The sequence below is a fragment of the Anser brachyrhynchus genome, assembly GCF_964034855.1.
Source record: "Anser brachyrhynchus genome assembly, chromosome: 8".
Lineage (NCBI taxonomy): Eukaryota > Metazoa > Chordata > Aves > Anseriformes > Anatidae > Anser > Anser brachyrhynchus.
The window spans coordinates 26,974,624-26,995,041 of NC_137702.1; the positions used below are offsets into that span (position 1 = coordinate 26,974,624).

The 20,418-nt window shown below is 34.9% G+C and overlaps 1 protein-coding gene across 1 annotated transcript in view; it reads right to left on the reverse strand.

The window, feature by feature from the left end:
• KIF14 (kinesin family member 14) overlaps nucleotides 1-20,418 on the reverse strand; it is a gene marked incomplete at its 5' end in the record, with an annotated part of 60,389 nt that overhangs the window by 23,613 nt on the left and 16,358 nt on the right. Inside the window, 11 exons of the mRNA XM_080602164.1 lie at nucleotides 2,492-2,609; nucleotides 4,737-4,960; nucleotides 5,726-8,279; nucleotides 8,942-8,992; nucleotides 9,380-15,059; nucleotides 15,192-15,330; nucleotides 15,935-16,009; nucleotides 17,512-17,631; nucleotides 18,342-18,500; nucleotides 19,755-19,939; nucleotides 20,104-20,325. Coding sequence (XP_080458290.1) covers nucleotides 14,668-15,059; nucleotides 15,192-15,330; nucleotides 15,935-16,009; nucleotides 17,512-17,631; nucleotides 18,342-18,500; nucleotides 19,755-19,939; nucleotides 20,104-20,325 — 1,292 coding nt within the window. The 3' untranslated portion in view covers nucleotides 2,492-2,609; nucleotides 4,737-4,960; nucleotides 5,726-8,279; nucleotides 8,942-8,992; nucleotides 9,380-14,667. The remainder of the gene's footprint in view (nucleotides 1-2,491; nucleotides 2,610-4,736; nucleotides 4,961-5,725; nucleotides 8,280-8,941; nucleotides 8,993-9,379; nucleotides 15,060-15,191; nucleotides 15,331-15,934; nucleotides 16,010-17,511; nucleotides 17,632-18,341; nucleotides 18,501-19,754; nucleotides 19,940-20,103; nucleotides 20,326-20,418) is intronic.

The following is a 20,418-nucleotide window of genomic DNA, read 5'->3' on the forward strand; positions in this document are numbered from 1 at the left end:
ACTATTAGCAATAAAGTTTACATTGAGCGATTATTTATTGCAACTGTCAAGCAGAAACAGCGATATTACTTAGCCAGCAGGTTTGCAAACTGTGTTGCTGTATGAGCCAGGGTTGAAAGTTCTTGACTAAGGGGTGCACCTGCCCATCAGAACCATTGTTTAACCCTCTCTTCAGGGTAGAGCACAGCATGCTTCCTAGTGCAGTAGAAAAGGATTCTTTAATGCAATATTCTTCATCACAACAAATATGTAAGCCTGAACAAATTTTCTCAGAAACAGCTGCTTCTATGGTATCTTGGCATTTGAGTAAATGATTTGCAGAAATTCCACAGGGAAGGAGGTACTTTAAAGGCTGCCAGGGAGTGTGATAGGGCTAGAAGAAGAGTGAAGAGGCACAGCTGTGACAGCTGAAAGCATAATAAGCTGCCACTGATCTGTTTCTATGCTTATCACAACACCCATTAATCAATTCCAATCACAGCAGGCCCACCAACTAAACTACACTCCACCTCTCAAAAACTGACTACTCAGCCTTGTAATCCTCTTGAAAAATTGTTCATCTGAAAAAAAAATGTCAGAGGGACACTGTATCGCTTACTTTATTAAAATATAGACATTTGTACTAAAATAATAATAATAACCCAACAACATTAAAATATCCACAGGCCTTTCTTCCTAATTGGATTCAATATTTCATTTACTTGTTTTTTTTTGTATGTAATTTTTAATTTTCCTTTCTGCCTTCTTTAAGTTGTGCTATAGATGCTACTTGTAGTGAATTTAACTTGACAGATTGGACTGTATCTTCAAGTCAATGTAGAATATAAAATGGTTTATACCCTATCATTAAAAAAAAAAAATCCCTAAGTATAATTCTCATGCAAAAAAAAAAAATAGAACTAGAATTACATTTAAAATATGACAAAATACACAAAATTATATACCAAGTTGAACTAACTGAAGCATAGATAGGTACATTCTAGCTGATAGTAAAATATCAATTATTTTAAAAGTGTGTTTTAATAAGTGGACTTCCCATTGACATTAAAGCCATCATATATTTGAGTTGTATTCTGAAAAAAGAACTGAAAGGACATCACTGCTCACTACCTGTATGTATCACCAGCTAATGTGGATGAGCAAATTCTGCAGGTTTTGAAGAAGCAGTCTAATTTGTTCAGTACTTAAATTGCAATAATACTTGTTCACTAGAACAACTGAGTAGGCAGTTCTGTAATTTGTTTGCTTGTTCACTAATTTTCCAGTCATTAAGGTGTTTTAATTCCTGCTTTTGTGGACCCCAGGTCTATCCACACCAAAGCAAAGTTGCAGATTCAGAGAATAAAACAAATAATTAAAAGCAGAATGAAGGAAAATATTTCTACCCAATGCCAGTTCCATGAGATGTTAAAGGATAGGAACACCTTTCCAAAGATTTTCATAAGTCAAACTTGACTGAGAGAGCTCTCTTGGACCAAGGAGGGAGGATATCTGAATTCCAGGCCGCCAATGCTGTTACACAGAACTCAGTCCAGTGTTGACAGGCCAAAAGCTTTAAGCTCGACTAGGCATCAAAGAAAGCACTTAATCAGAAGTCTGGATACTTATAGCCACCACTTGGAAGGATTAAGTGCACTCGGTGTATCTCTTTGCAATGTCAGTTTAGAAGTAGGAAGAAGCTTTTCAGAATAACTAAATGGCTATAGAAGCTGAAAGTCCCTTTACTATTCAGTGGTATCTTTGCACTAAATAACATGGCAGTTTTTAGAAAAAATCCCAGTATGATACAACACTTTAACAATTTCTTTATTTATGCAGCTGTCATATCTTTGAATAATTGTATTCAACCTTTTTATTTTAATAGTGGTATAGGTTTACAATAGCTAAATACCTGTTGTGGCATTTGGGAAATTTTACTAGTTACCAGAGAATGGCATTGGTATTTTCCAAAGACTACATTACAAATCCATGTGATATGTACAGCTTCATCACATATGTATTTGCTAAGAGTTATCGTTTATATAGCATCAATAGTTTTCTGGTTGATATAGAAGAGATCATGGAATAATTACCATACAACAGCACAGAACAAACAGCAATATTTTATACTACTCATTCAAGTAAATGGCAGCCTGCAACGGTTAACTTTTGAATTCTTTCTTTATTTTTTAAGGTGGTGTCAACTGTCAAAGAGTGTCAAGAGACATCTTTCATGATAACCTTAAATATCTTGTACTACCAGGCCAAAATTCTGAGAGTTCTACATGTTTTCATGGAATATCACATGACCTACCTTTTGTCTGTTATTAAAATTATTCTGATAAATAGGTGATTATTTTATATGCATTGATATTGCAGAATGGAGACAAACGTGACGGGGAAATTCAGGAAATTGAATCAAACCATTTAAGTGATATAGTATTTGTAACTACGAAAAACTCGGCAAGAACAACAACTGCAACTCATTTTACTATGCACATTGTCTTCCTACCTTTTGTCGTCATCATCATGTTGGAGATTTAAGGAATTTATGTGTTTGGGTTTTTTTTCCCCATTCCTTGACCTCCCTTCCAAACTGGTAAAGCTCACCCTTCTTCTACATGGTGTATCTAGAAACAATAACATGACATAAGAAAAGTTACTTGTATAATATAAAGAAATTTTGATTCTCAGCCCCTGAGAATCAAATCCCCAGCTATAGTTTCCCAATGAAGTTTTTGCACTTGTTTTCTGCTCTAAACTCTTCAGGACAGAGATTTCCTCTATGTTTGGAAAATGCCTACCAAATGCTGAGTTAAAGCACAAGTTAAATAGCAAAAACAAATATCTGATCTAACAAAAATCCTGATGCAGCCTCTGCGGTAGCAAACTAAAAAAAAAAAGTTTCACCCTCTTCAAACTACTTTTATAACCTGAGTTTTTGTTTACACTAGAATAGAAATGTCTATATATTTTTCATATAAAAATAAACAAGAAAAGCTGAGGGGGAAAAAAAGTGCTTCCAGCAGACAAAGCACAGCCTGAGCAACTACAGGCAGCATGAACCTAGAGGTCTGCATCTCATGAAAATGGAATATACCAATGTGCTCTCAATATTGTGACATTTGAAAGTACAGAAGTAATAGAAAACAGATCAGATGTGTGCACATAAGAATGTGCTTACTCTTTATTTGCAAAGAAAACATACTAGCATGGAAATCTATCACATACGAGGTCTGGATGAATCTAACAGAAATACAATAACTCAGTCAGAAATTACTATTCTACATGAATATGGCTTTTATTAACCTATTTTCATCATAAAAAAAGAACATAGATAAGCTGTAAAGAGAAATGTACACAGCTCCTTATTTACACAAACAAATACTCAAATGATAAAGTCAGAGAAAGTGACTGTAAAAATAAAATTATCTTATTCAATATAAAAGCTAACTTTGTGCATTTAGAGTTATATTTTCAATATAACACAGTTTTACTAGTATTTCTTATTGTGACTTTACAGCCCAGACAGAAATGGGAAAAGGGGCTAATGCACTGCATATTAAATTATTATCTTCCTATTGAAAATGCCTGACAGATGAATCCTTCCTCAAAAAGACATAGGAAATGAAGACATTTCATGACAGGAAAATTTCTGGTAGGCAATAATCACACTAACAACTGTGTAACAGTAAAAGGTATCAGCATCCAGCTAAATACATGGCTTCCATCTTTTAACACCTAGACAAGGTAGAAAAATATTTCAGATTCGCATTATGACTTCAGCTTCAAACTTCCCGTTTAACTTAAATATACCAACCACGAGAATCTATTTTTAGGAGTAACTGCTTCTATGCAATATTCTGTTTCCAAAATATTTTGGCAATCTTCAGCCATTTACAAAACAGTTTATTTCATACTATTAACAGCAAAGCCTTTCAAGGATTTCTTCTTCAGTGTTTAGAATTTTCTCTGAAAGCTCCTGTTATCTCAGAAATCAGAAGAAAAGACATTTATCCTGTTTTGCATCTCTGTGCATTTGTGCAGAAGAGGTCACTGGTGCCTTTAGCAGTATTCTCTGCACTGAGAAGCACGTGCCTTATCAGCGTACAGCACCGCACATAGCATGGGACTGTATTCTCTGGACATCATAACCTACCAATACAGCGTTGCCTCTGCAATGTGTCATAAATGTGTTTTACGTATTGTATATCTTACTGAAGTCTCATCTTTCCTAGACCACTGCTGTAAATGAATCGCATGGAAGTCTAGTTTCAAGCAGAGTGAAAAGGGGTCATTTCAGTGACGGATTTAAATGCAGGTTCCAGAGGGATTCTAGGTACAGGTAAGCAAAACTGCAGGGCTCACTTGCATGCAGTGCTCCTAAGTTCAATTAGTAAAGCAGACTTCAATTATTGCTGTATAGAAGATTTTTGTCTACAGTTAGTTTTAGAAAGTTAACTATAAGTTCCTGGACAGTGTTGTAACTGTACCCATGCAAAGTACATACTAAATTAAGAATTAAACTCTTGCAACAATTTATGCATAGGCTATTCCCTAAAGGTTTAAAAATACCAATCAGATAAGCAAGACCCTGCAAAAGAACATATTTCTTCAATAACAGCTGTTCATAAAAATAGAATTCAACCAATGATTTGCTGTGTAACCGAGATAGGAGCCATCCAATCTGTTTGAATACTTGCTCTGCAACACCGCCTTCCCCCACCTGATCCGTTGAACGGGAAATAGTTTCTCACCTTTACAAAGAACTCTGAGATCTACTAGATGAGAAACACGGTAGATTTTCACATAACTCCAGCCACAGCAGGAGAACAGGAGATAGTGTTACGACAACTCAGTAGCATCAGAAGTTGGAGAGATCAAGCTGCAACTATTATGATCCAAGTACATTAGTACTCTGCAAAGAGAAATCCTCTCTTTAAGCTTTATCTGCCAAGAAATGTATCTAAATCTTGGTTTTCTAAAAACAAACAACAAAAACAGCACATCAGGAGATGTATTCAATACTGATCTGTCTACTAAATGTACAATATTGCCTGTTAGGTATAAAAATTATTTCTTTTTAGAGATGGGGCTGTTGGCTTTACTAGTGTTGCTTTCATTTCACATCTACTCAGTTTTTGTTAATTCTTTTATTTCACTGCAACACCACTAAAATGAAGACAGAATTCTGGAAGAATCCCACACCACCAAGATGGTTAATAAATTTGTTTCTAAACCCATGGTCTCAGTTTCTGTAAGCACTATAAGTAGGCAAGTTGGATTTCTTTCTGCCCATTTTTATGCTGTTATTGGAGGGGTGGGACATAGGTGGAATTGGAGGTAAATGCAGATTGCTCATTAAATTAGGAAACTCTCAAAAATGTTCTCACAACCTGATTTACAACCTCAATCTCCAAAATAGCCTAGCCAAGGCTGGAGAGAGATACATATAATTTATCTCAGATCTTCTTATACATTTAGATACATTGCAAAGTTATGATGTAAAGTGTGCTAACATATACCAGGCAATATTTTAAAACAGAAAAGTTACCAAATAGGTAACTGTTGAACTTCTTGATGATAATCAGCAGTTTTTCTTGATAATGTTCCTTTTATTCAGAAGAAATATAAAACCTTCATTTTCACCTCGAGAACATATTCACCACTTGTATTTACAAAGTTGATCTATATATATAGAAAGGGGGGAAAAAAGAAAAAAAAAAGACTGCAAGCTATTTCTTACCTGTTAGTTAAAACAGGTGACACCAGTTTGCCATTTCCATTCTGAATTTCATCCTTGAACCCCTATGTGACTGGCAGGAAGAAGAAAGAGACATCTAAGATCCTGTGCAGTAAAACACTAGTTTATTTTAAAGAACTCTGGTGAATAGAATTGACTGAAGAATGAGCAATAAACAAGCATAAAATTTGCTTCATTGAGCCATCATCTCTCCCTGCTTTTCATATTCCAATATTGAACTTGAACTAGTAATATGGTTTCTTCTGTACTAGTCCTGTGAACATCAGATGAAAGTTTATTCCTTGAGCTTGTTTATATATTTAAGTACACTGTTTTAGAAATACATTTATGACATTGAGAAAAACTGTTATTGAATTTTATTTTGCACAAGCAAAATTGCATATTTAAAAAAAATAACAATCAACTGAAAAATACTAATCTAACAATGTGAAAAACTAAGTCAAGCAATGTGTTTATTTTTAACAGCTATCATTGTCTGTATGGTTACACTATAGCTTTCATATAATTACTTACAGGACTATATAATAAAAAAAGTATTCTATAAGCTATGCAAGCTCCCAAACAGATTTTCTATGGCAATGATTTTTTTGATAATAATACGATATGCACGTTAACTTTTAGTCGGAGATGATTCCTCCCCTGCCTACTCAGCAAATGCCGCCTAAAGGGCTCGCAACCTGAATACCCTTGTGAGACACTTCCATCTAGTGGCTGCAGTTAGAATAACTGTGCCGCGGTAAATGCTCCAGGGCAGTAAGTGTATATATACATACTTTGTATGTTTTTTTTTTCTTTTTTGTTTGTTTGTGTGTTTTTGTTTTTTTTTTAAATAAACACACATTTCACCACTTGATTAACAGTCTTGTAGAGGGATCCAAGTTTATGAGAAGAGGTTAAACTTGCATATTACCGGTTATAACCGAACAAAAACTGAAGGCCAACTAAACCAACTTTGATAGAAACTTTTCTGGTTCTACCCTCATTAATCACTAAATATTTAACAAATACTTTCACGAATATAGGTTTGATATTTCAGGGGTTAGAAGCAAGTTCAGAAATACTGAAAGAATTTCCCTGGATGGGGAAGGTGGCAGTGGGGGAACAAAACGGAAGACTAACAGAGGCCCATTTATCAACTTTGCTGTCCGCTGCTGAGGACAGCTCAGGAGTTCAAAAACAACATTTGTTTTATTCCACTCTTACCCTTCTGACTTTGTCAAACCCCTTGTAGCACAACTTTCTTTTAGAATCTGCTTAGGACACCTACTGTCAGCATACTACAGAATTAAACTACAGGACACTTCACATTTTAAACGAAGTATTTGACATTAAATATTTGATCTTCGAATTTCATCTTGATATTTTGTTGATTCACCTTAGGTTGGTTTTTTGGTTTTTTTTTTTTGGTCTCCTTGTATACATACACAGATTGTAAAGTTATGCTACAAACTAATGGTAAAGAATTTCAGATTCCATTTGATGTTTATAAGGTTGATTTTCTTTCCCTCTTCCATGTATGTAGACCATCATCTTCAACAGTTCATCGTCTTCATAAAAACCATCCTTAGTTGTCATTCTGCATTCCTTTTCTAGACAATGATTTACACTATACATTTACAGAAAATGCAATAGTACATTTAAAAATTATGTAATTACAGCAAATACAAGTACTAAAAAGCACAATTCTTAAAATAAAAACATTCTACAGTTGTTTTTTTATTTTATTTCATGAACACAATTTCTGAATTCCATCCAAGAACTGTATTTTCTGATGTTAAATGCCTGAAGAATACCAGCACTAGTACTTTGCTATACCAACAAACACTTAAACTTCCCCTAGCCAGTAATACACCTGATGGAACCTAGCTATCAGAGTAGCACCTAATGCAGTCTTAGCAGTGATCAGACCTCTATTGTAGGGGTTACTACCACAAGATTGCTCTAGTAGCTTACAGTCAAAATAGGGCACACATTCCCAGAAACAGGGATGGAGGAGGAAACACACAATTTGAATAAAAGGCAGTGGACTTTAATAGAAAACTGGAAAAGTGTCTATGTGTATGAATAGACACATTCAAAGTAAAAAAATCCAAAAAATTCTCTGAGAACTCAATACCAGGGCCTGAACAAATCCTTAGAAGGCAGATAAACCCATTGACACAACTCTAGACTAGCCGATCCAAAGATATGAGAAAATTATCACCACAACCAAAATGTACCAATCATTAGCTGTACTACTTCCTTTTCAAGAGCTCAAAAGTTATTCTTCAGCTTGTGGGAAATGAGTTTTATTTCAGATCCATGACCATTTCTTGGGCTATTATTTTACAGAAATGCCTTTTACACATTTATATGTATACAGATAGCTAACTACATACAGACCTTTATGTTAGAGTAAAAGAATTTGCACAAATACACTTACATGAGTATGTATCACAGCTTCTTGTTTTTCCAACGTAAACTTACGTGAGTATGTATCACAGCTTCTTGTTTTTCCAACGTAAAGAATCTCTTTATCAATACCATTGTATGCACACTAGGGGGACATGTAGAAATGTATTGATTTTATAGAAAATTACATCATCGATAAAACAGTTAATACACATATCACTAACATAATTCAGTAAATGTATTTTTATAGCAATATAAAGTACAAATAGGCTACAAGACCAAAAGCAGAGTGTTGTACTTAAATGTACTGTTGCAGTTTAACATATATTTTAATTGCTTTAATGTTTCAAAATCACACTCTTAAATAACAAGTAATTGTGGTTAATTTGTGGGTTACTTTTTTTTTTTGGTTAGTTTTTTTTTGTTTAACTTTTGAAGTTTGTCTGTTACATATAAGTCTACATGAAAAAATAAAGTATTTAGACACTAGCATATAGCAATGTAAGTAAAGTATGTTACTAAAGCTACCAGATTTGTGTAAATATTAATCAAATAATGTTTGTAATAGGCTTTAGGAAACTGGATGAAAGACACTGAGTATAGTTTATGAGTATAGTTTAAACTTCATATGTTTTTTTTATTATTATTATAAATGACTGCCATGAGTTTATCTAATACTTTCCTTCTTTTCCATCAACTCTTCATAGACCTTTCTGATTTACTTATATTAATTGAGATATTCAAAATTAACTCACAAGGCTGAATGATACCTCCAATATTGTTTTTTATATTGTCTACAGTGCTCACTGTTGGTAATATGTCAGCTCAGGAGACTTCTTCAGTTTTGTTCTGTTTTCACTGCAACAGTCAAGTTATACGAACATGGATTAGGAAAAATACCATCTCCTATTCTAGAAGGCAATACCATCAGAAACACAGACACACGAAAACAAACACAGACATGCCAAAACAACAACAACAAATAGATGGCAGGGGGAAAAAAAAAAATCAAGTCTAGCCAAATTTTGTTACTTATATATTCCAAGTCCTAAAAAGAACAGAAAACAAACAAACAAAAATAAGATAACAAATATGATCTGTAATTCTTAATAAAAAATAAAAGGACTTCAAAAAAAGTGAGCAACCCATCCTTTGGAAAAAGCATGAATATTATCCCACTTCCTACTGAAAGCTAGGAAGCAAATTAAAATGCAATTCTAAAATAAATAAAAACTACAACCTTACCATGAAATTAGAAAAGTTGTATAAGCTTCAGTAAGCAACATGACTCTTCTAATCACAGTATGTTAAGGTATATAACGAATGTGAAGAAATTTCCTGTCCAAAACCAGCAGCTTGTATTCGCAGAGCTGAAACAGATGTAGTCTCCTCTTCTGCCTGCAGGTGCCATTACCGGACAAAATTAAATGGTAACTTGCTGTTTTCCTCTGCAGCATTCTTATGAGTCCCTGAGTGCTGTAAGAGTTGACTTATACTTAATTTCTAACACTGGTATGTGTCCTTTAAGAGGCATAAGTAGAATGTGCCTTTTTCTAAAAGTGTATTTACATAAAATATACTTCAAAAGATGGGCTAATGCTGTTTGGAAGCTTCTCAAGTAATCCACTGTTTGTATTCTGAAGATATGCTTCTCCCAGGATGGTTACCTTTATCTAAAAGAAAGCTTATTTTATCCCGATAAGGGATAAAAATGAACTAAATAGTTCATCAAAGTAACCACAGTTAGTTGACTCCTGTATTTTGACCAATTTAAGCAACAAAGATGAATTTATTTGATATTTTTGTGTGGTAGCTTATCTCATCATGCTAGCTGATATTAAAATGTGTAATTTTAGTCTTATTTTCCTACTATAAACAAATAAAACTAGAGGCTGAGTTGTAAAACATAGTAAAGTAGCAGATCAACGCTCTCAGAATCAGTACAAACTATTAACATTTCCAAATAAAGTTTTTCAAATAAACTACTGAAGGGAAGAATACCTATTTCTTAGTAACTTCTTTAAGTTACTTCTAGTACAAAGAGAATGTCGTTGGTTAGTTAGATCTTTCTTTGTTTCTATTTTCAAATGCAGCTACAGGGAAGAAACCTGAATAACCCTCCCCCCCCTACTTTGTATTTGAAATTAAAACAAAGCTGACTCCCCAGTCCCTTTTTCTCACGTTAATTAATAAAACTCCATCAGAAAACCACCTGAAGTTCTAGTTACTTTTTTTTTTTTAAAACCTGAAATCTGACTGAAGAACGTTTTCTTGGGGGAATAAGAAAGGACATTAAAGGAGAAGAGGAAAGAAGAAAATACCCACTAACTACTGATTAAATGAATAAATTAAAAAAAAAAAGGCATTATAACTTCAGTAAACAATACCTCCCATTCAAGTCTCTCAACATTTATTCTTAATGCTTTCCCCACCACCACCCCTCTCTGTGCATGTTTCTGACTGTTCACTTTTTTTTTTTTTTTTTAACAGACGTAAATTTGAGGTAAATGGGTGCACACCCATGATGAGAGAAAGGCCCCACTGAGAGGCTTTCTGGTCACCTTCCTAAAAGCCACAGGTGAGCCAATACGACCCTTCACTTCAGAGTCAGACATTGGGATTGGCCTCACAGTTGTTGCATTGCTCTAGCCCCATAATGAGGAGTGATTTGTAAGTGTGGGTGCAAGCAAACCAAACGAATAAGTGAAAGGACTGTGAACAGTTACCTGCTAGAAGTAAACATCTTAATCCTATTAACAGCAGTTGATTAATCAAGGTGTTCTAATGACTACTGGTTGCGATCCCACTCCCATGTCAATTCCATCAAGGAAATTTACAACACTAATATGCATTCCCGTGGAAGTAATTAACAACTTTGTCACATACTAAAGTAAAAATTCTTCTGAAATTGTGCTCCACAGTAACTATCACAACAAATACTACCACTGTCTGCCAGAAGCTATTCAGATTCTGACTTCAAAGTCAGATCTCCAAATATGCAAGATGGAGAATAGATCAGGACTGCAAAATCCTTCATCTCGGCAGCATGAGGCTCTACTTCATTTCAACACTATGCTTAGCAGGTGATGTAGACACTGTGCTCAGCCATGTCAATTGCTCTGCTGTCCCAGGCCTAACTCACGCCTACCTCTAACTACTTGGAAAGGCAGAAACTAACATACCATTCACAGCCATATCAATCCATCCTAAAATCTGTCTGCCTGCCATGATCCCAGTTCTTTGACATGGATAATTTACAGATTGACCAGCCTATAGTTATAAATATACCTTACTCTGATAGTATATTACACCAATAGATTACTGGAGCTTCAGCAAGGCTTGCTGATGTATTAATGCAATATGTTATGAGCACTAGCTCACTCTGATGATGTATGGTCACCATACGTACCATAAGAGTGAAGTACTTCAATGATGTATAACTGTAACAAGGGCACCAAGCTGAAGAAAACACTAGCAGAAGTAAGTTTTGTTGACATATACTAAAATGTGAATATGGTATTAACAAGGTGCTTTAATCAGTTTCTACAATTCACTTTAGCATGGATGAGGAGAACACAAGCTGCAGGAAGCTATTGGCAACATTTTCATTCATCGTTCAAAAGCCAGATGTGATGGGATTGAAGTTGCCCATCAACCTTCTGCTACCTCAGTTAAAACTCTATCAGAAACCGACTTGTTTGCATGGTGTTTTTCTCATGGTTTTCATAAAGGCTAAAAACTGAAAGTCAGTGTGAGCTCCGAGTTGTGATGACCTTGTTCTTCCCTTTAAAAAATAAGTAAACAAATTCTAATAATAATACACAGAACTGTAACAAACAAGATACTTTCTCATCAGTGCTTCTCATTAAGTACAAAAAATGCAAACATGATTAATCATCTAGCAGGTGGAATGTCAGCAAGTAACACACTTGAATAACTTTGCAACTGAAACTTGGCATAACACCACGGTATTAACAAATGGGAAAAGAATGGATTGTGACCTTGAAACGTGTAGATTAAGTCACAAGTATTCAGCATCTAAACGTGTGCTGTTATATGTCTTATTAGAAGAGAGAGAAACTTAAAGTAGTCAATCTTCTGGTTTCACTTGAGTGCTATAGAAAATACCTCTTATTAGTATTTCGGAATGTTACATTGCAATACTACACCAGCAAAGGAAGGTCTCAAAAGAAACTGTAAACAGACGAAAACTGACAAGGAACTTACACGTGTTGTTGTACAAGTTTTTACGCAAGTTGTAAAAACTGGTGATCAGTTACATGATTTAGTTTCACAATGCTTGCATTTAGATACACGATTCAGAAGAACCACAAATGTTTTTAAAACTTTCAAATACAAAATTGTATATTTACAGAAGTACAAATATACCAGGATAGTATTCACGCTTAAAAGCATAAAAATCTGAATAACTGAATAGACTTTGTTAACCTCTGAACAGACTTGTAAAGGCCTTTAAAGTAAGAAAGCGACTAAGCAACATTGCACCTCATGTGAGATAGACATTAGCAGATACAACAAAAAGTGTCAATTAATTTTCATGTTAGAACTGCACTGCAAGACATTTTTGGACAAAATATTAAGGTATACTAGTCTTCAGAAAAAGATCCATGGGTTATGGATAACTATCATAACAGCATAATTACCTTTCCACATTTCCTTCAAGGCAGGTAAGAACAAAACCACTGAATGACAGCATTGATTACTACTATGAAAGTTATCAAAGAAAAACGATGACTGACTCTCTTCAATGTAGTCCATTTGTAGAAAATGGTTCTAAGAGCCTGAACTGTTCTCACAGACTGAAACTCTCAAGATGTTGTGCCTCTTCTCTCAGAAGGAAAGATGATAGCTATGAATATCTGGCTCAGAAGCTTTGAAATAAACAAAAAAAAACATTTAAGTGTCAGCTCCCAATTTTCTCAGCACGATTATGAGCAAGATGTGTGAGGTCCAGGCCTCCTAGAACCCAGTATTAAGGATTAAATATTCTAAAAACATTTTCATCCTTGCAGTTAGCTTTCACTGGCTTCAGCTAACAGACTAAAGGTACATGATAAACTATGTCTACAGTAAAAAGCACGAGGAAGTAGTTGGTTGACAAAGTCGTTGTTTTAGCCTAGTGTAGGTCCACTTGTAATGCTGCTGTCATTCTAAAAGCAAAAAGCATAGGAAACAATCCACAAAAGGCAAAGACAAAGATCTGCTCCCTATCCTTTCACCAAATCACAGCCCAGTACAAGTAACAAAAGAACATGAAGTAATATTGAATAACATACAGCAATAATCTTGTAAATAGCTCCAAGAGTAGCACAGTTAAGCCTAGGTCATAGCACGACGTTAACTTCTGGAGGCAGAATGGTAAGCTAATCAAACAGGTGACATGGAAGCAGTCGAGTTCAACGTTCTCTCAAACTTAAATTCCAGCATCAGTGACATGAATGAATATTGTCTGCATTTATCACTGGGAGTTTTGTTATAATTCCAGAGTACAGAGTCATCTAGATTTGCAGAATATCTTTGAAGGATGTTTAGAGATGTGTGTAGATTTAGTTATGATATTTTCCATCTTTGCCTCATTTTTTACCTTGAAAGTGTGGAACTTGAACCCCATCCAGCCCTACATCTGTAATACATACATTCTAGTTTTACTTGTAGATTGTTTATCAGTGCAACTCTCCACAGCATCATGGGATGACTGGCATATTATTTAGGAAGAGCTATGCTTCTGATACACTGTGAATTAATACTGAAAGCGATTTGAGCAATCAAAGATAACCTCTACCAACACCACACCACATGAACTTACTTTAGATTGAGTTGAAGAGCATTATCGCTGCTGCTTCAGGCCAAGATTTTTCAATGGACTACAAAACCACTAAAGATAAGCATTTATCAGTTAAAGTTATAAAGTTTTTTTTTGTTTTTTTTGTTTGTTTGTTTTTAAACAATCTCTCTCCTTTACATAAATAAATACTTTTAAAAAAGACATTTCAAAAAATGAAAGCCATAAAAACCAATTTACTAGCCCTACTAGACCATAACACAGCAGAGGTGAAGCAACAATGTTAAGAAAAAAGAATTGGTACCCGTATCATCTACCTTTCACTGCTACACAAAAGCCCTTTCTCTTAACATAAGGCACCTAGGACAGGCCTAAAACAAAGAGATGCAAATGTCCTAGCAGGTGTTTGCATTGCTCCCCTACCCCCCCCCCAGTTTTAGTATCCGTGTCATATCACCTCCAATAGTTTATTTCTTAACTTATTGTTAAATTATTTCTTATAAGAGTAGTTGATACTAGACTTTTATTAAAACAAGACACTATATTTTACAACCTAACGGCATCTTAAGAAATTTTTTCCTGTGAAATTCTGGGTACTTATCACACAATCCTGTTTGTTTACTTTCATACCACTTAAAAATCGATATTAGCAACTAGTATTATCTTTTTGTGATATATTACTTTCCCTCCATGTAAAAGGAAACAGTTTCCCTGAATTCTTGATAGTATTTTATACCCACTGTATCCTGCCAGGTGAGAGCTCCCCTGAAAACGTAAGCGATGACTGGAGTTTATACATGTGTTTTGGAATCCCCTCCAGTTTCCAAGCAAATTCATCTTCACCTGTTTCAATTTGTCTTCCTTGAGTCTCAGTAGTTTCATTACAAAGAGGCTGAGATTTCAGATTTTGCTGCCCTTGTTCAAGTTCAAAATTCACAATAAGGGAATCAACCAGAGAGTCCAATTCATCCAAGTTCATAAATGGCACGGGTGTTCTCTGGATAGCATTGTTTGTAGAAGTAAAAGACAAAGCAAATAAACTGAAATAATTGTACAAATATCCAGCTATGATACAAATCTCTCCTGCAAAGCTCCTGAGAGGGCTTGTGTTTCTGAATGACCCTATGAGAAACAAAAACAGTAAGAATTAAATGCAGTATTTTGCAAAAAGAGACCAGTCTTCCCTTCCTCTTGCTATACGTCTCCTTTAGTCTACATGTTATTAGCAAGACAGGCAATAACCCAGGTAAATACCTTGTAATGTAGAAGAAACAATCTGATAGACTTCAGCTAAGCACTGCTCCAATTCCAAATATTTCACAGCTATTTTAGTACTTCTCTTGATTTCCTGATACACATAATCTTCTTCTGGTACTTGAGATTCTACTTCTTTCTGTATTAATAAAAAGCAATTTTAAAAGACCCAAGTACATGACAGGAATGTTTAATAGTTAATACATTATTATGGATTTAGTCACACAAAACAGGCCACTGAAATACAGTATGAAAGTGATGTTAAGTCACAGTACATAAGACAGCTCTGGAAAGAAGTGCATATTGTTGAAAGGAGAAAAGAGTAAATAAACTAACTCCCAAAAAAGCTCTTAATGGCATTTTAAAACATCTGTCCTGCCTTTTAATTCAAAATATCAATAGCTGTGTGCATAAAATATTGCAGTAGCTATTTATACCACTATTACCCTAGCATTACTGAACTTCAGGGTGTTCATAATAAACACAAATGGACGAGGATAAGCTGCAAGTACCTCTAGAAACACCAAGTAAAATGAAAACCAAGTACTTTTGAGTGGAAATGCAGTGGCTAGAACAGTTGCAGTGTTCCATTCACAAGAATGCCACTGAGCAGGAATTGTTGTCATGAAACTGTAAATATAGCAATTTCAGATGCAGGTAGTTTCAGATTTGTTTTGTTAAGTGCATCCTTTACATTTAAAACCCAGCTTCAAAGCCCACATTAGGTGAAATATTTCCCTTACCTTTCTGCAAGAAGAGATGTTATTTTCAAGGAACCTGGCTAATGCCACAGCATCATCCTTTATTCTATTTTGAATCTACAAAAGAATTTTTAATTATATTGCACACTTGATTCAAGACACAGTAAAAGTACGTGAATGTTTTAGAAGCGTAACAATGAACACCAGCATGCTGACGAGGAAAACATTCAAAAGCAAGAGCAATGTTTCTGCAACATAACACACATTTTTCAAATAAAATTGTTAACAATGTTGTCTACCTGTTCACATATCTGCAAGACTTCATATAACCCCTTAACACAGGAGGGTCAAATGAGCAAAGGTAAGTGCTCACTAAAGAAAGGTTCTCCTGTAACTTTTATATCACTGCCATTCTAAGTGGCAGGGGTAAGCTCTTAGCTAATACCTTCATTTTCTGCCTGCGACTTCACACTAGCTGGAGACATTAGCTGAAACATGAGCTCAACCAACAACAAGCATGTACAGGACCCCTGCCTGTAGATAAGAATCTGCTGCAAGTGAACAGAATTATTTGTAAAGCAGACTGCTCCATTCTTTTTGCTAGAAGCGTGAAGCTTGTTGGAGTTAAGTAGACAGGAATATAAAAGATATGGGGCAATTTCACTCCTATCTGGAAGATTAAGAAACACAGTGAAAATCTGGGTAGGAAGAAATTTTTGCTTTCCTTGAAATAAGCAGTTTATCACTCCTTTCCAACTGATTTGAACCATTTACTCCAGATCATTTATTATCTATTTTTGAACAGAAATAAATTCTTCAGAAATATGTATCATATCTAACCCAACTCACTATGCAGACTTTCTTACTGGCCGTAGTCCTGCAAATTTCTCAAGTTTGAGGAAAAAAAAATAGAAAAGTCCATGGCAGAAGACAGGACTGCTCAGATACAGGTACACAGCCACCATTGGTCTTGACTGTACAAAAAAAATGTTAAAAGATAACACAGAATTATTTTAATATTTAGACAGCATGTTGTTTGGGACTAGGAGTGTAAGAACAATGTGTGACAAAATAAAGTCTACAAAAAAAGCAGTCTTTTAAACTTCATCACCTTTTCAACAATAACAGTGTAGGAAATAGAAGTATTTGCTATTATCATTATAAAATAACAATTAACCTTTAGGATCATAAGACATTACTAGGTGTTTTTTTTGTTTGTTTAATACAAAACAGTTTAAGAACAATATACAGAATAAAAAAATGGCATCTTCACCATTTTGTCCAGTGACATCTTTGTGAGAGTTTTTTGTATTCTCCCTCTTCTTCATGGTTACACCATGAGATTTTACACAAAGTGTCCCCAAAGCGCCCTCCAATTCAGAAATTACTCTGAATTAAATACATTTAAATATTCAGATTACATATGGGTGAAAGGCTAAACACTGGAAAAAAAAATCTGCAAGACTGGTGTCACTGTTCCCACCCATCTCAAACTTCTGTTCAACTGTAATAGCATTCCACACAATTTTTCTAGAAAAAATTGCTGAAAAATAAAAAAAAAATATGATCAAGTGCCTCTAAAAATATATCAGTAGTTTATAATCTTCTTGACATCTCACCTCATTTTGTGGGTGTTGTTTTAATAGTTCTTTCTGCACCATTCTTGCTTTTTCCTGTACTGTATCCATAAGAAAGTCCAGCCCCAAACCTACTCCATCATAAACAGCAAGTACGAAGTCCTTTTAAAATAAAGGTTCAAAACATAATGATTAAAGGAGTTGATTTGGCCTAGGAACTAAAATAGATTTTCCATAATGGACTAAAAACAATTTGTGGGTGTGGGGTGCAAATTGTTCAGCGCTTCAGACACGTGTGACTCTCGGATCACAGTGGCTCAGCACTCGAACCTCCTTTTCTCCAATTTTCTTCAGATTTCTGAAAATTGGGTGTGGTATTTAGCCAGATTATTCATATAAGCATTGAATTTTACTGAAATAGGTATACTTGTACAATCTCTGCAGAGATGCAACCCTAAAAGCACAGCATTTCTTCTTGCTTGTAGGTGAAAGTTATACAAACTTAAAAGTTTGGGATTTTTGTTTCATTGTTTTTTATTTCAAAAAACATTAAGGGCATTAACACATTTATATTAACACATTTTTTCCTCCAGAGAAACAAAAAGTAGCATTAGATAAACTGAAAACACTTAATTCAATTGATCAAATTGTTTTATATAACCATTATAATTATGAGCTTGTTTACTTGAAAAAAACGTGAATGTCAACATGGAAATTACTTCATTATTTAGTGCCATATCCTAGGATATAGAAGCATAAAGAATACAAAGGGAAAACCAAAGATATTGTTTGGAATAAGCGTAAAGTCTTCACGCTCAAGTATTTTTGATACTCATCTACAAAGTCATTATTTCTAACAAACATTTTTTCACCTGTAGACTAGTTGCAGGAAGGTCGTTCTCTTCAAAAATGGAAATATCAGTTCTTGTGAATACTGCCAAGTGTCCTATGCATTTAATTGTTTGTTTTACTGCTTCGTTCACTTTGCTCTGTGCTTCTGTTACCATTGAGGAAATATCTGAAGAACATCCCTTAGAAACAAAAGTGTTATCATTCACTGAAACTAGCAAGTATCTCTGGTCAAAGAGCACAGGATTTCTATAGTGCAAGAGTTTGCACTGCATGATAGCTTGACATGTTTTCAGCTTTCTATCTTCCCACTTCCAATGACTTATCTACTACAGCTAAAAGAGAAGCCAGCACAGCCATAAAGAAAAATGGTATCATAATGTAATGGTATCATTATGTAATCACCAGTGATAGGACCTGTGGGAACGGTATGAATCTGTGGCAGGGGAAGTTTAGGCTGGACATCAGGAAGAGGTTCTTCACCGAAAGGGTGGTGACACACTGGAACAGGCTCCCCAGTGAAGTAGTCACTGCACCAAGCCTGTCTGAATTTAAGAAGCAATTGGACTGTGCACTTAGTCACATGGTCTAAACTTTTGGGTAGACCTGTGCGGTGCCAGGAGTTGGACTTGATGATCCTTATGGGTCCCTTCCAACTCGGGATAATCTATGATTCTATGATTATACTACACAATTAAAATAGAATTACTCTTCACAAGGCTGTACCATGAATAACATTTACCAGTGACTGGTTTTATAAATCCATAAACACTTCCCAGAATACAAAACTAGCAATCACTCTTGTCACTGCATATTTTATTTTCCCCTTTTACCTTGAAGGAAAACAAGAGGGCTAAGTGGCATCCCTATCATCACTTTGAAGGATTTGCTCAATTGTCAGATAAAACTAGTATATGAATTACAGATACTTTTGAGGATACCTGTATGACTCAAAGAAATATGGGTATGATCCAATTAATAGTAGCTATAGTCATTCTAATTTTAGAGTTAAGAACAAAAACAGCAAAAAAATAAAAAATATACACACCACCCCACCTACCCACAACAAAAGAGATGCATCACAGTGATTCTGTGCCATCCTTGAGAAGCAGAACCTACCAGATCAGGACTGATAGCATACTGACAAACCTTTGCTGCTGTCAGGGCCTAGACACAAAAGCCTACATCACACTGAATTAGCAAAAAAAAAAAAAAAAAAAATATATATATATATATATATATATAGTACCAGTTTAGCCGGTACAACAAACATACCCTTTGCTATTCATTTTCCTTAGGTCTGTCCATTTGTTGTTTTATATGCTGGATATTTAACTGTGTTTAGCCCATCTGTAGTCTATGTTGTTTTAATGCACAGAACTTCTCTACACACAGCAGCTAAATTATATTTTCTTCTTCCAAAATATATACTTTACCTGTAACAGTAACTGTAAATAACCTCCCAGGTTCTTTACTTCCTGTTTTAATTCTTCATCAGTCTTCACAGAACCAGGGCACTTTTGCACATGGTTAAGCCAAACCTTGGCTAGAACCACAAGCTGGTCAAAAGCAGAGGTAATTTTGATGCTGTAGGACTGAGCAGCATGATCAGTAGAAAAAACTACAAAACAAATAGGAGATCTATCAGCAGGTCTGCTCCGCAAATATAAGTAGGAATATTTATTTATTCTTTTCCTCAGCAAACATATGAATGTTTGTAAGTCTGAAAGACAAAACAAGACATTTAATAATGTTTACTTCAACAGTTATGAAAGTAAGACTTACAATTTTTTTGACATTCTTCATCTTGCTGTTCATAGGCTTTTGAAATGGCAGAAACTCCAGAGAAAATGGTAAACAAATTCCTTAGTAGATGATCTGCTATGCTCTTTCTTCCTTCATGATTCTGTTCCAGTAAATCTAAAGCTGAACTTATAGATTCTTTGCAAATTCCAGGAAGAAGTGATTCAGAGAAGTTTGGGCATATGCTGGATTTACTCTGTGAACCTGTAAGGTAACAAAGTAAAATACATTGGCAATAAACTCTTCACAAGAATAAGCAGTCAGAAAATCCATATAATGAGTATTTTGTATTGTTTC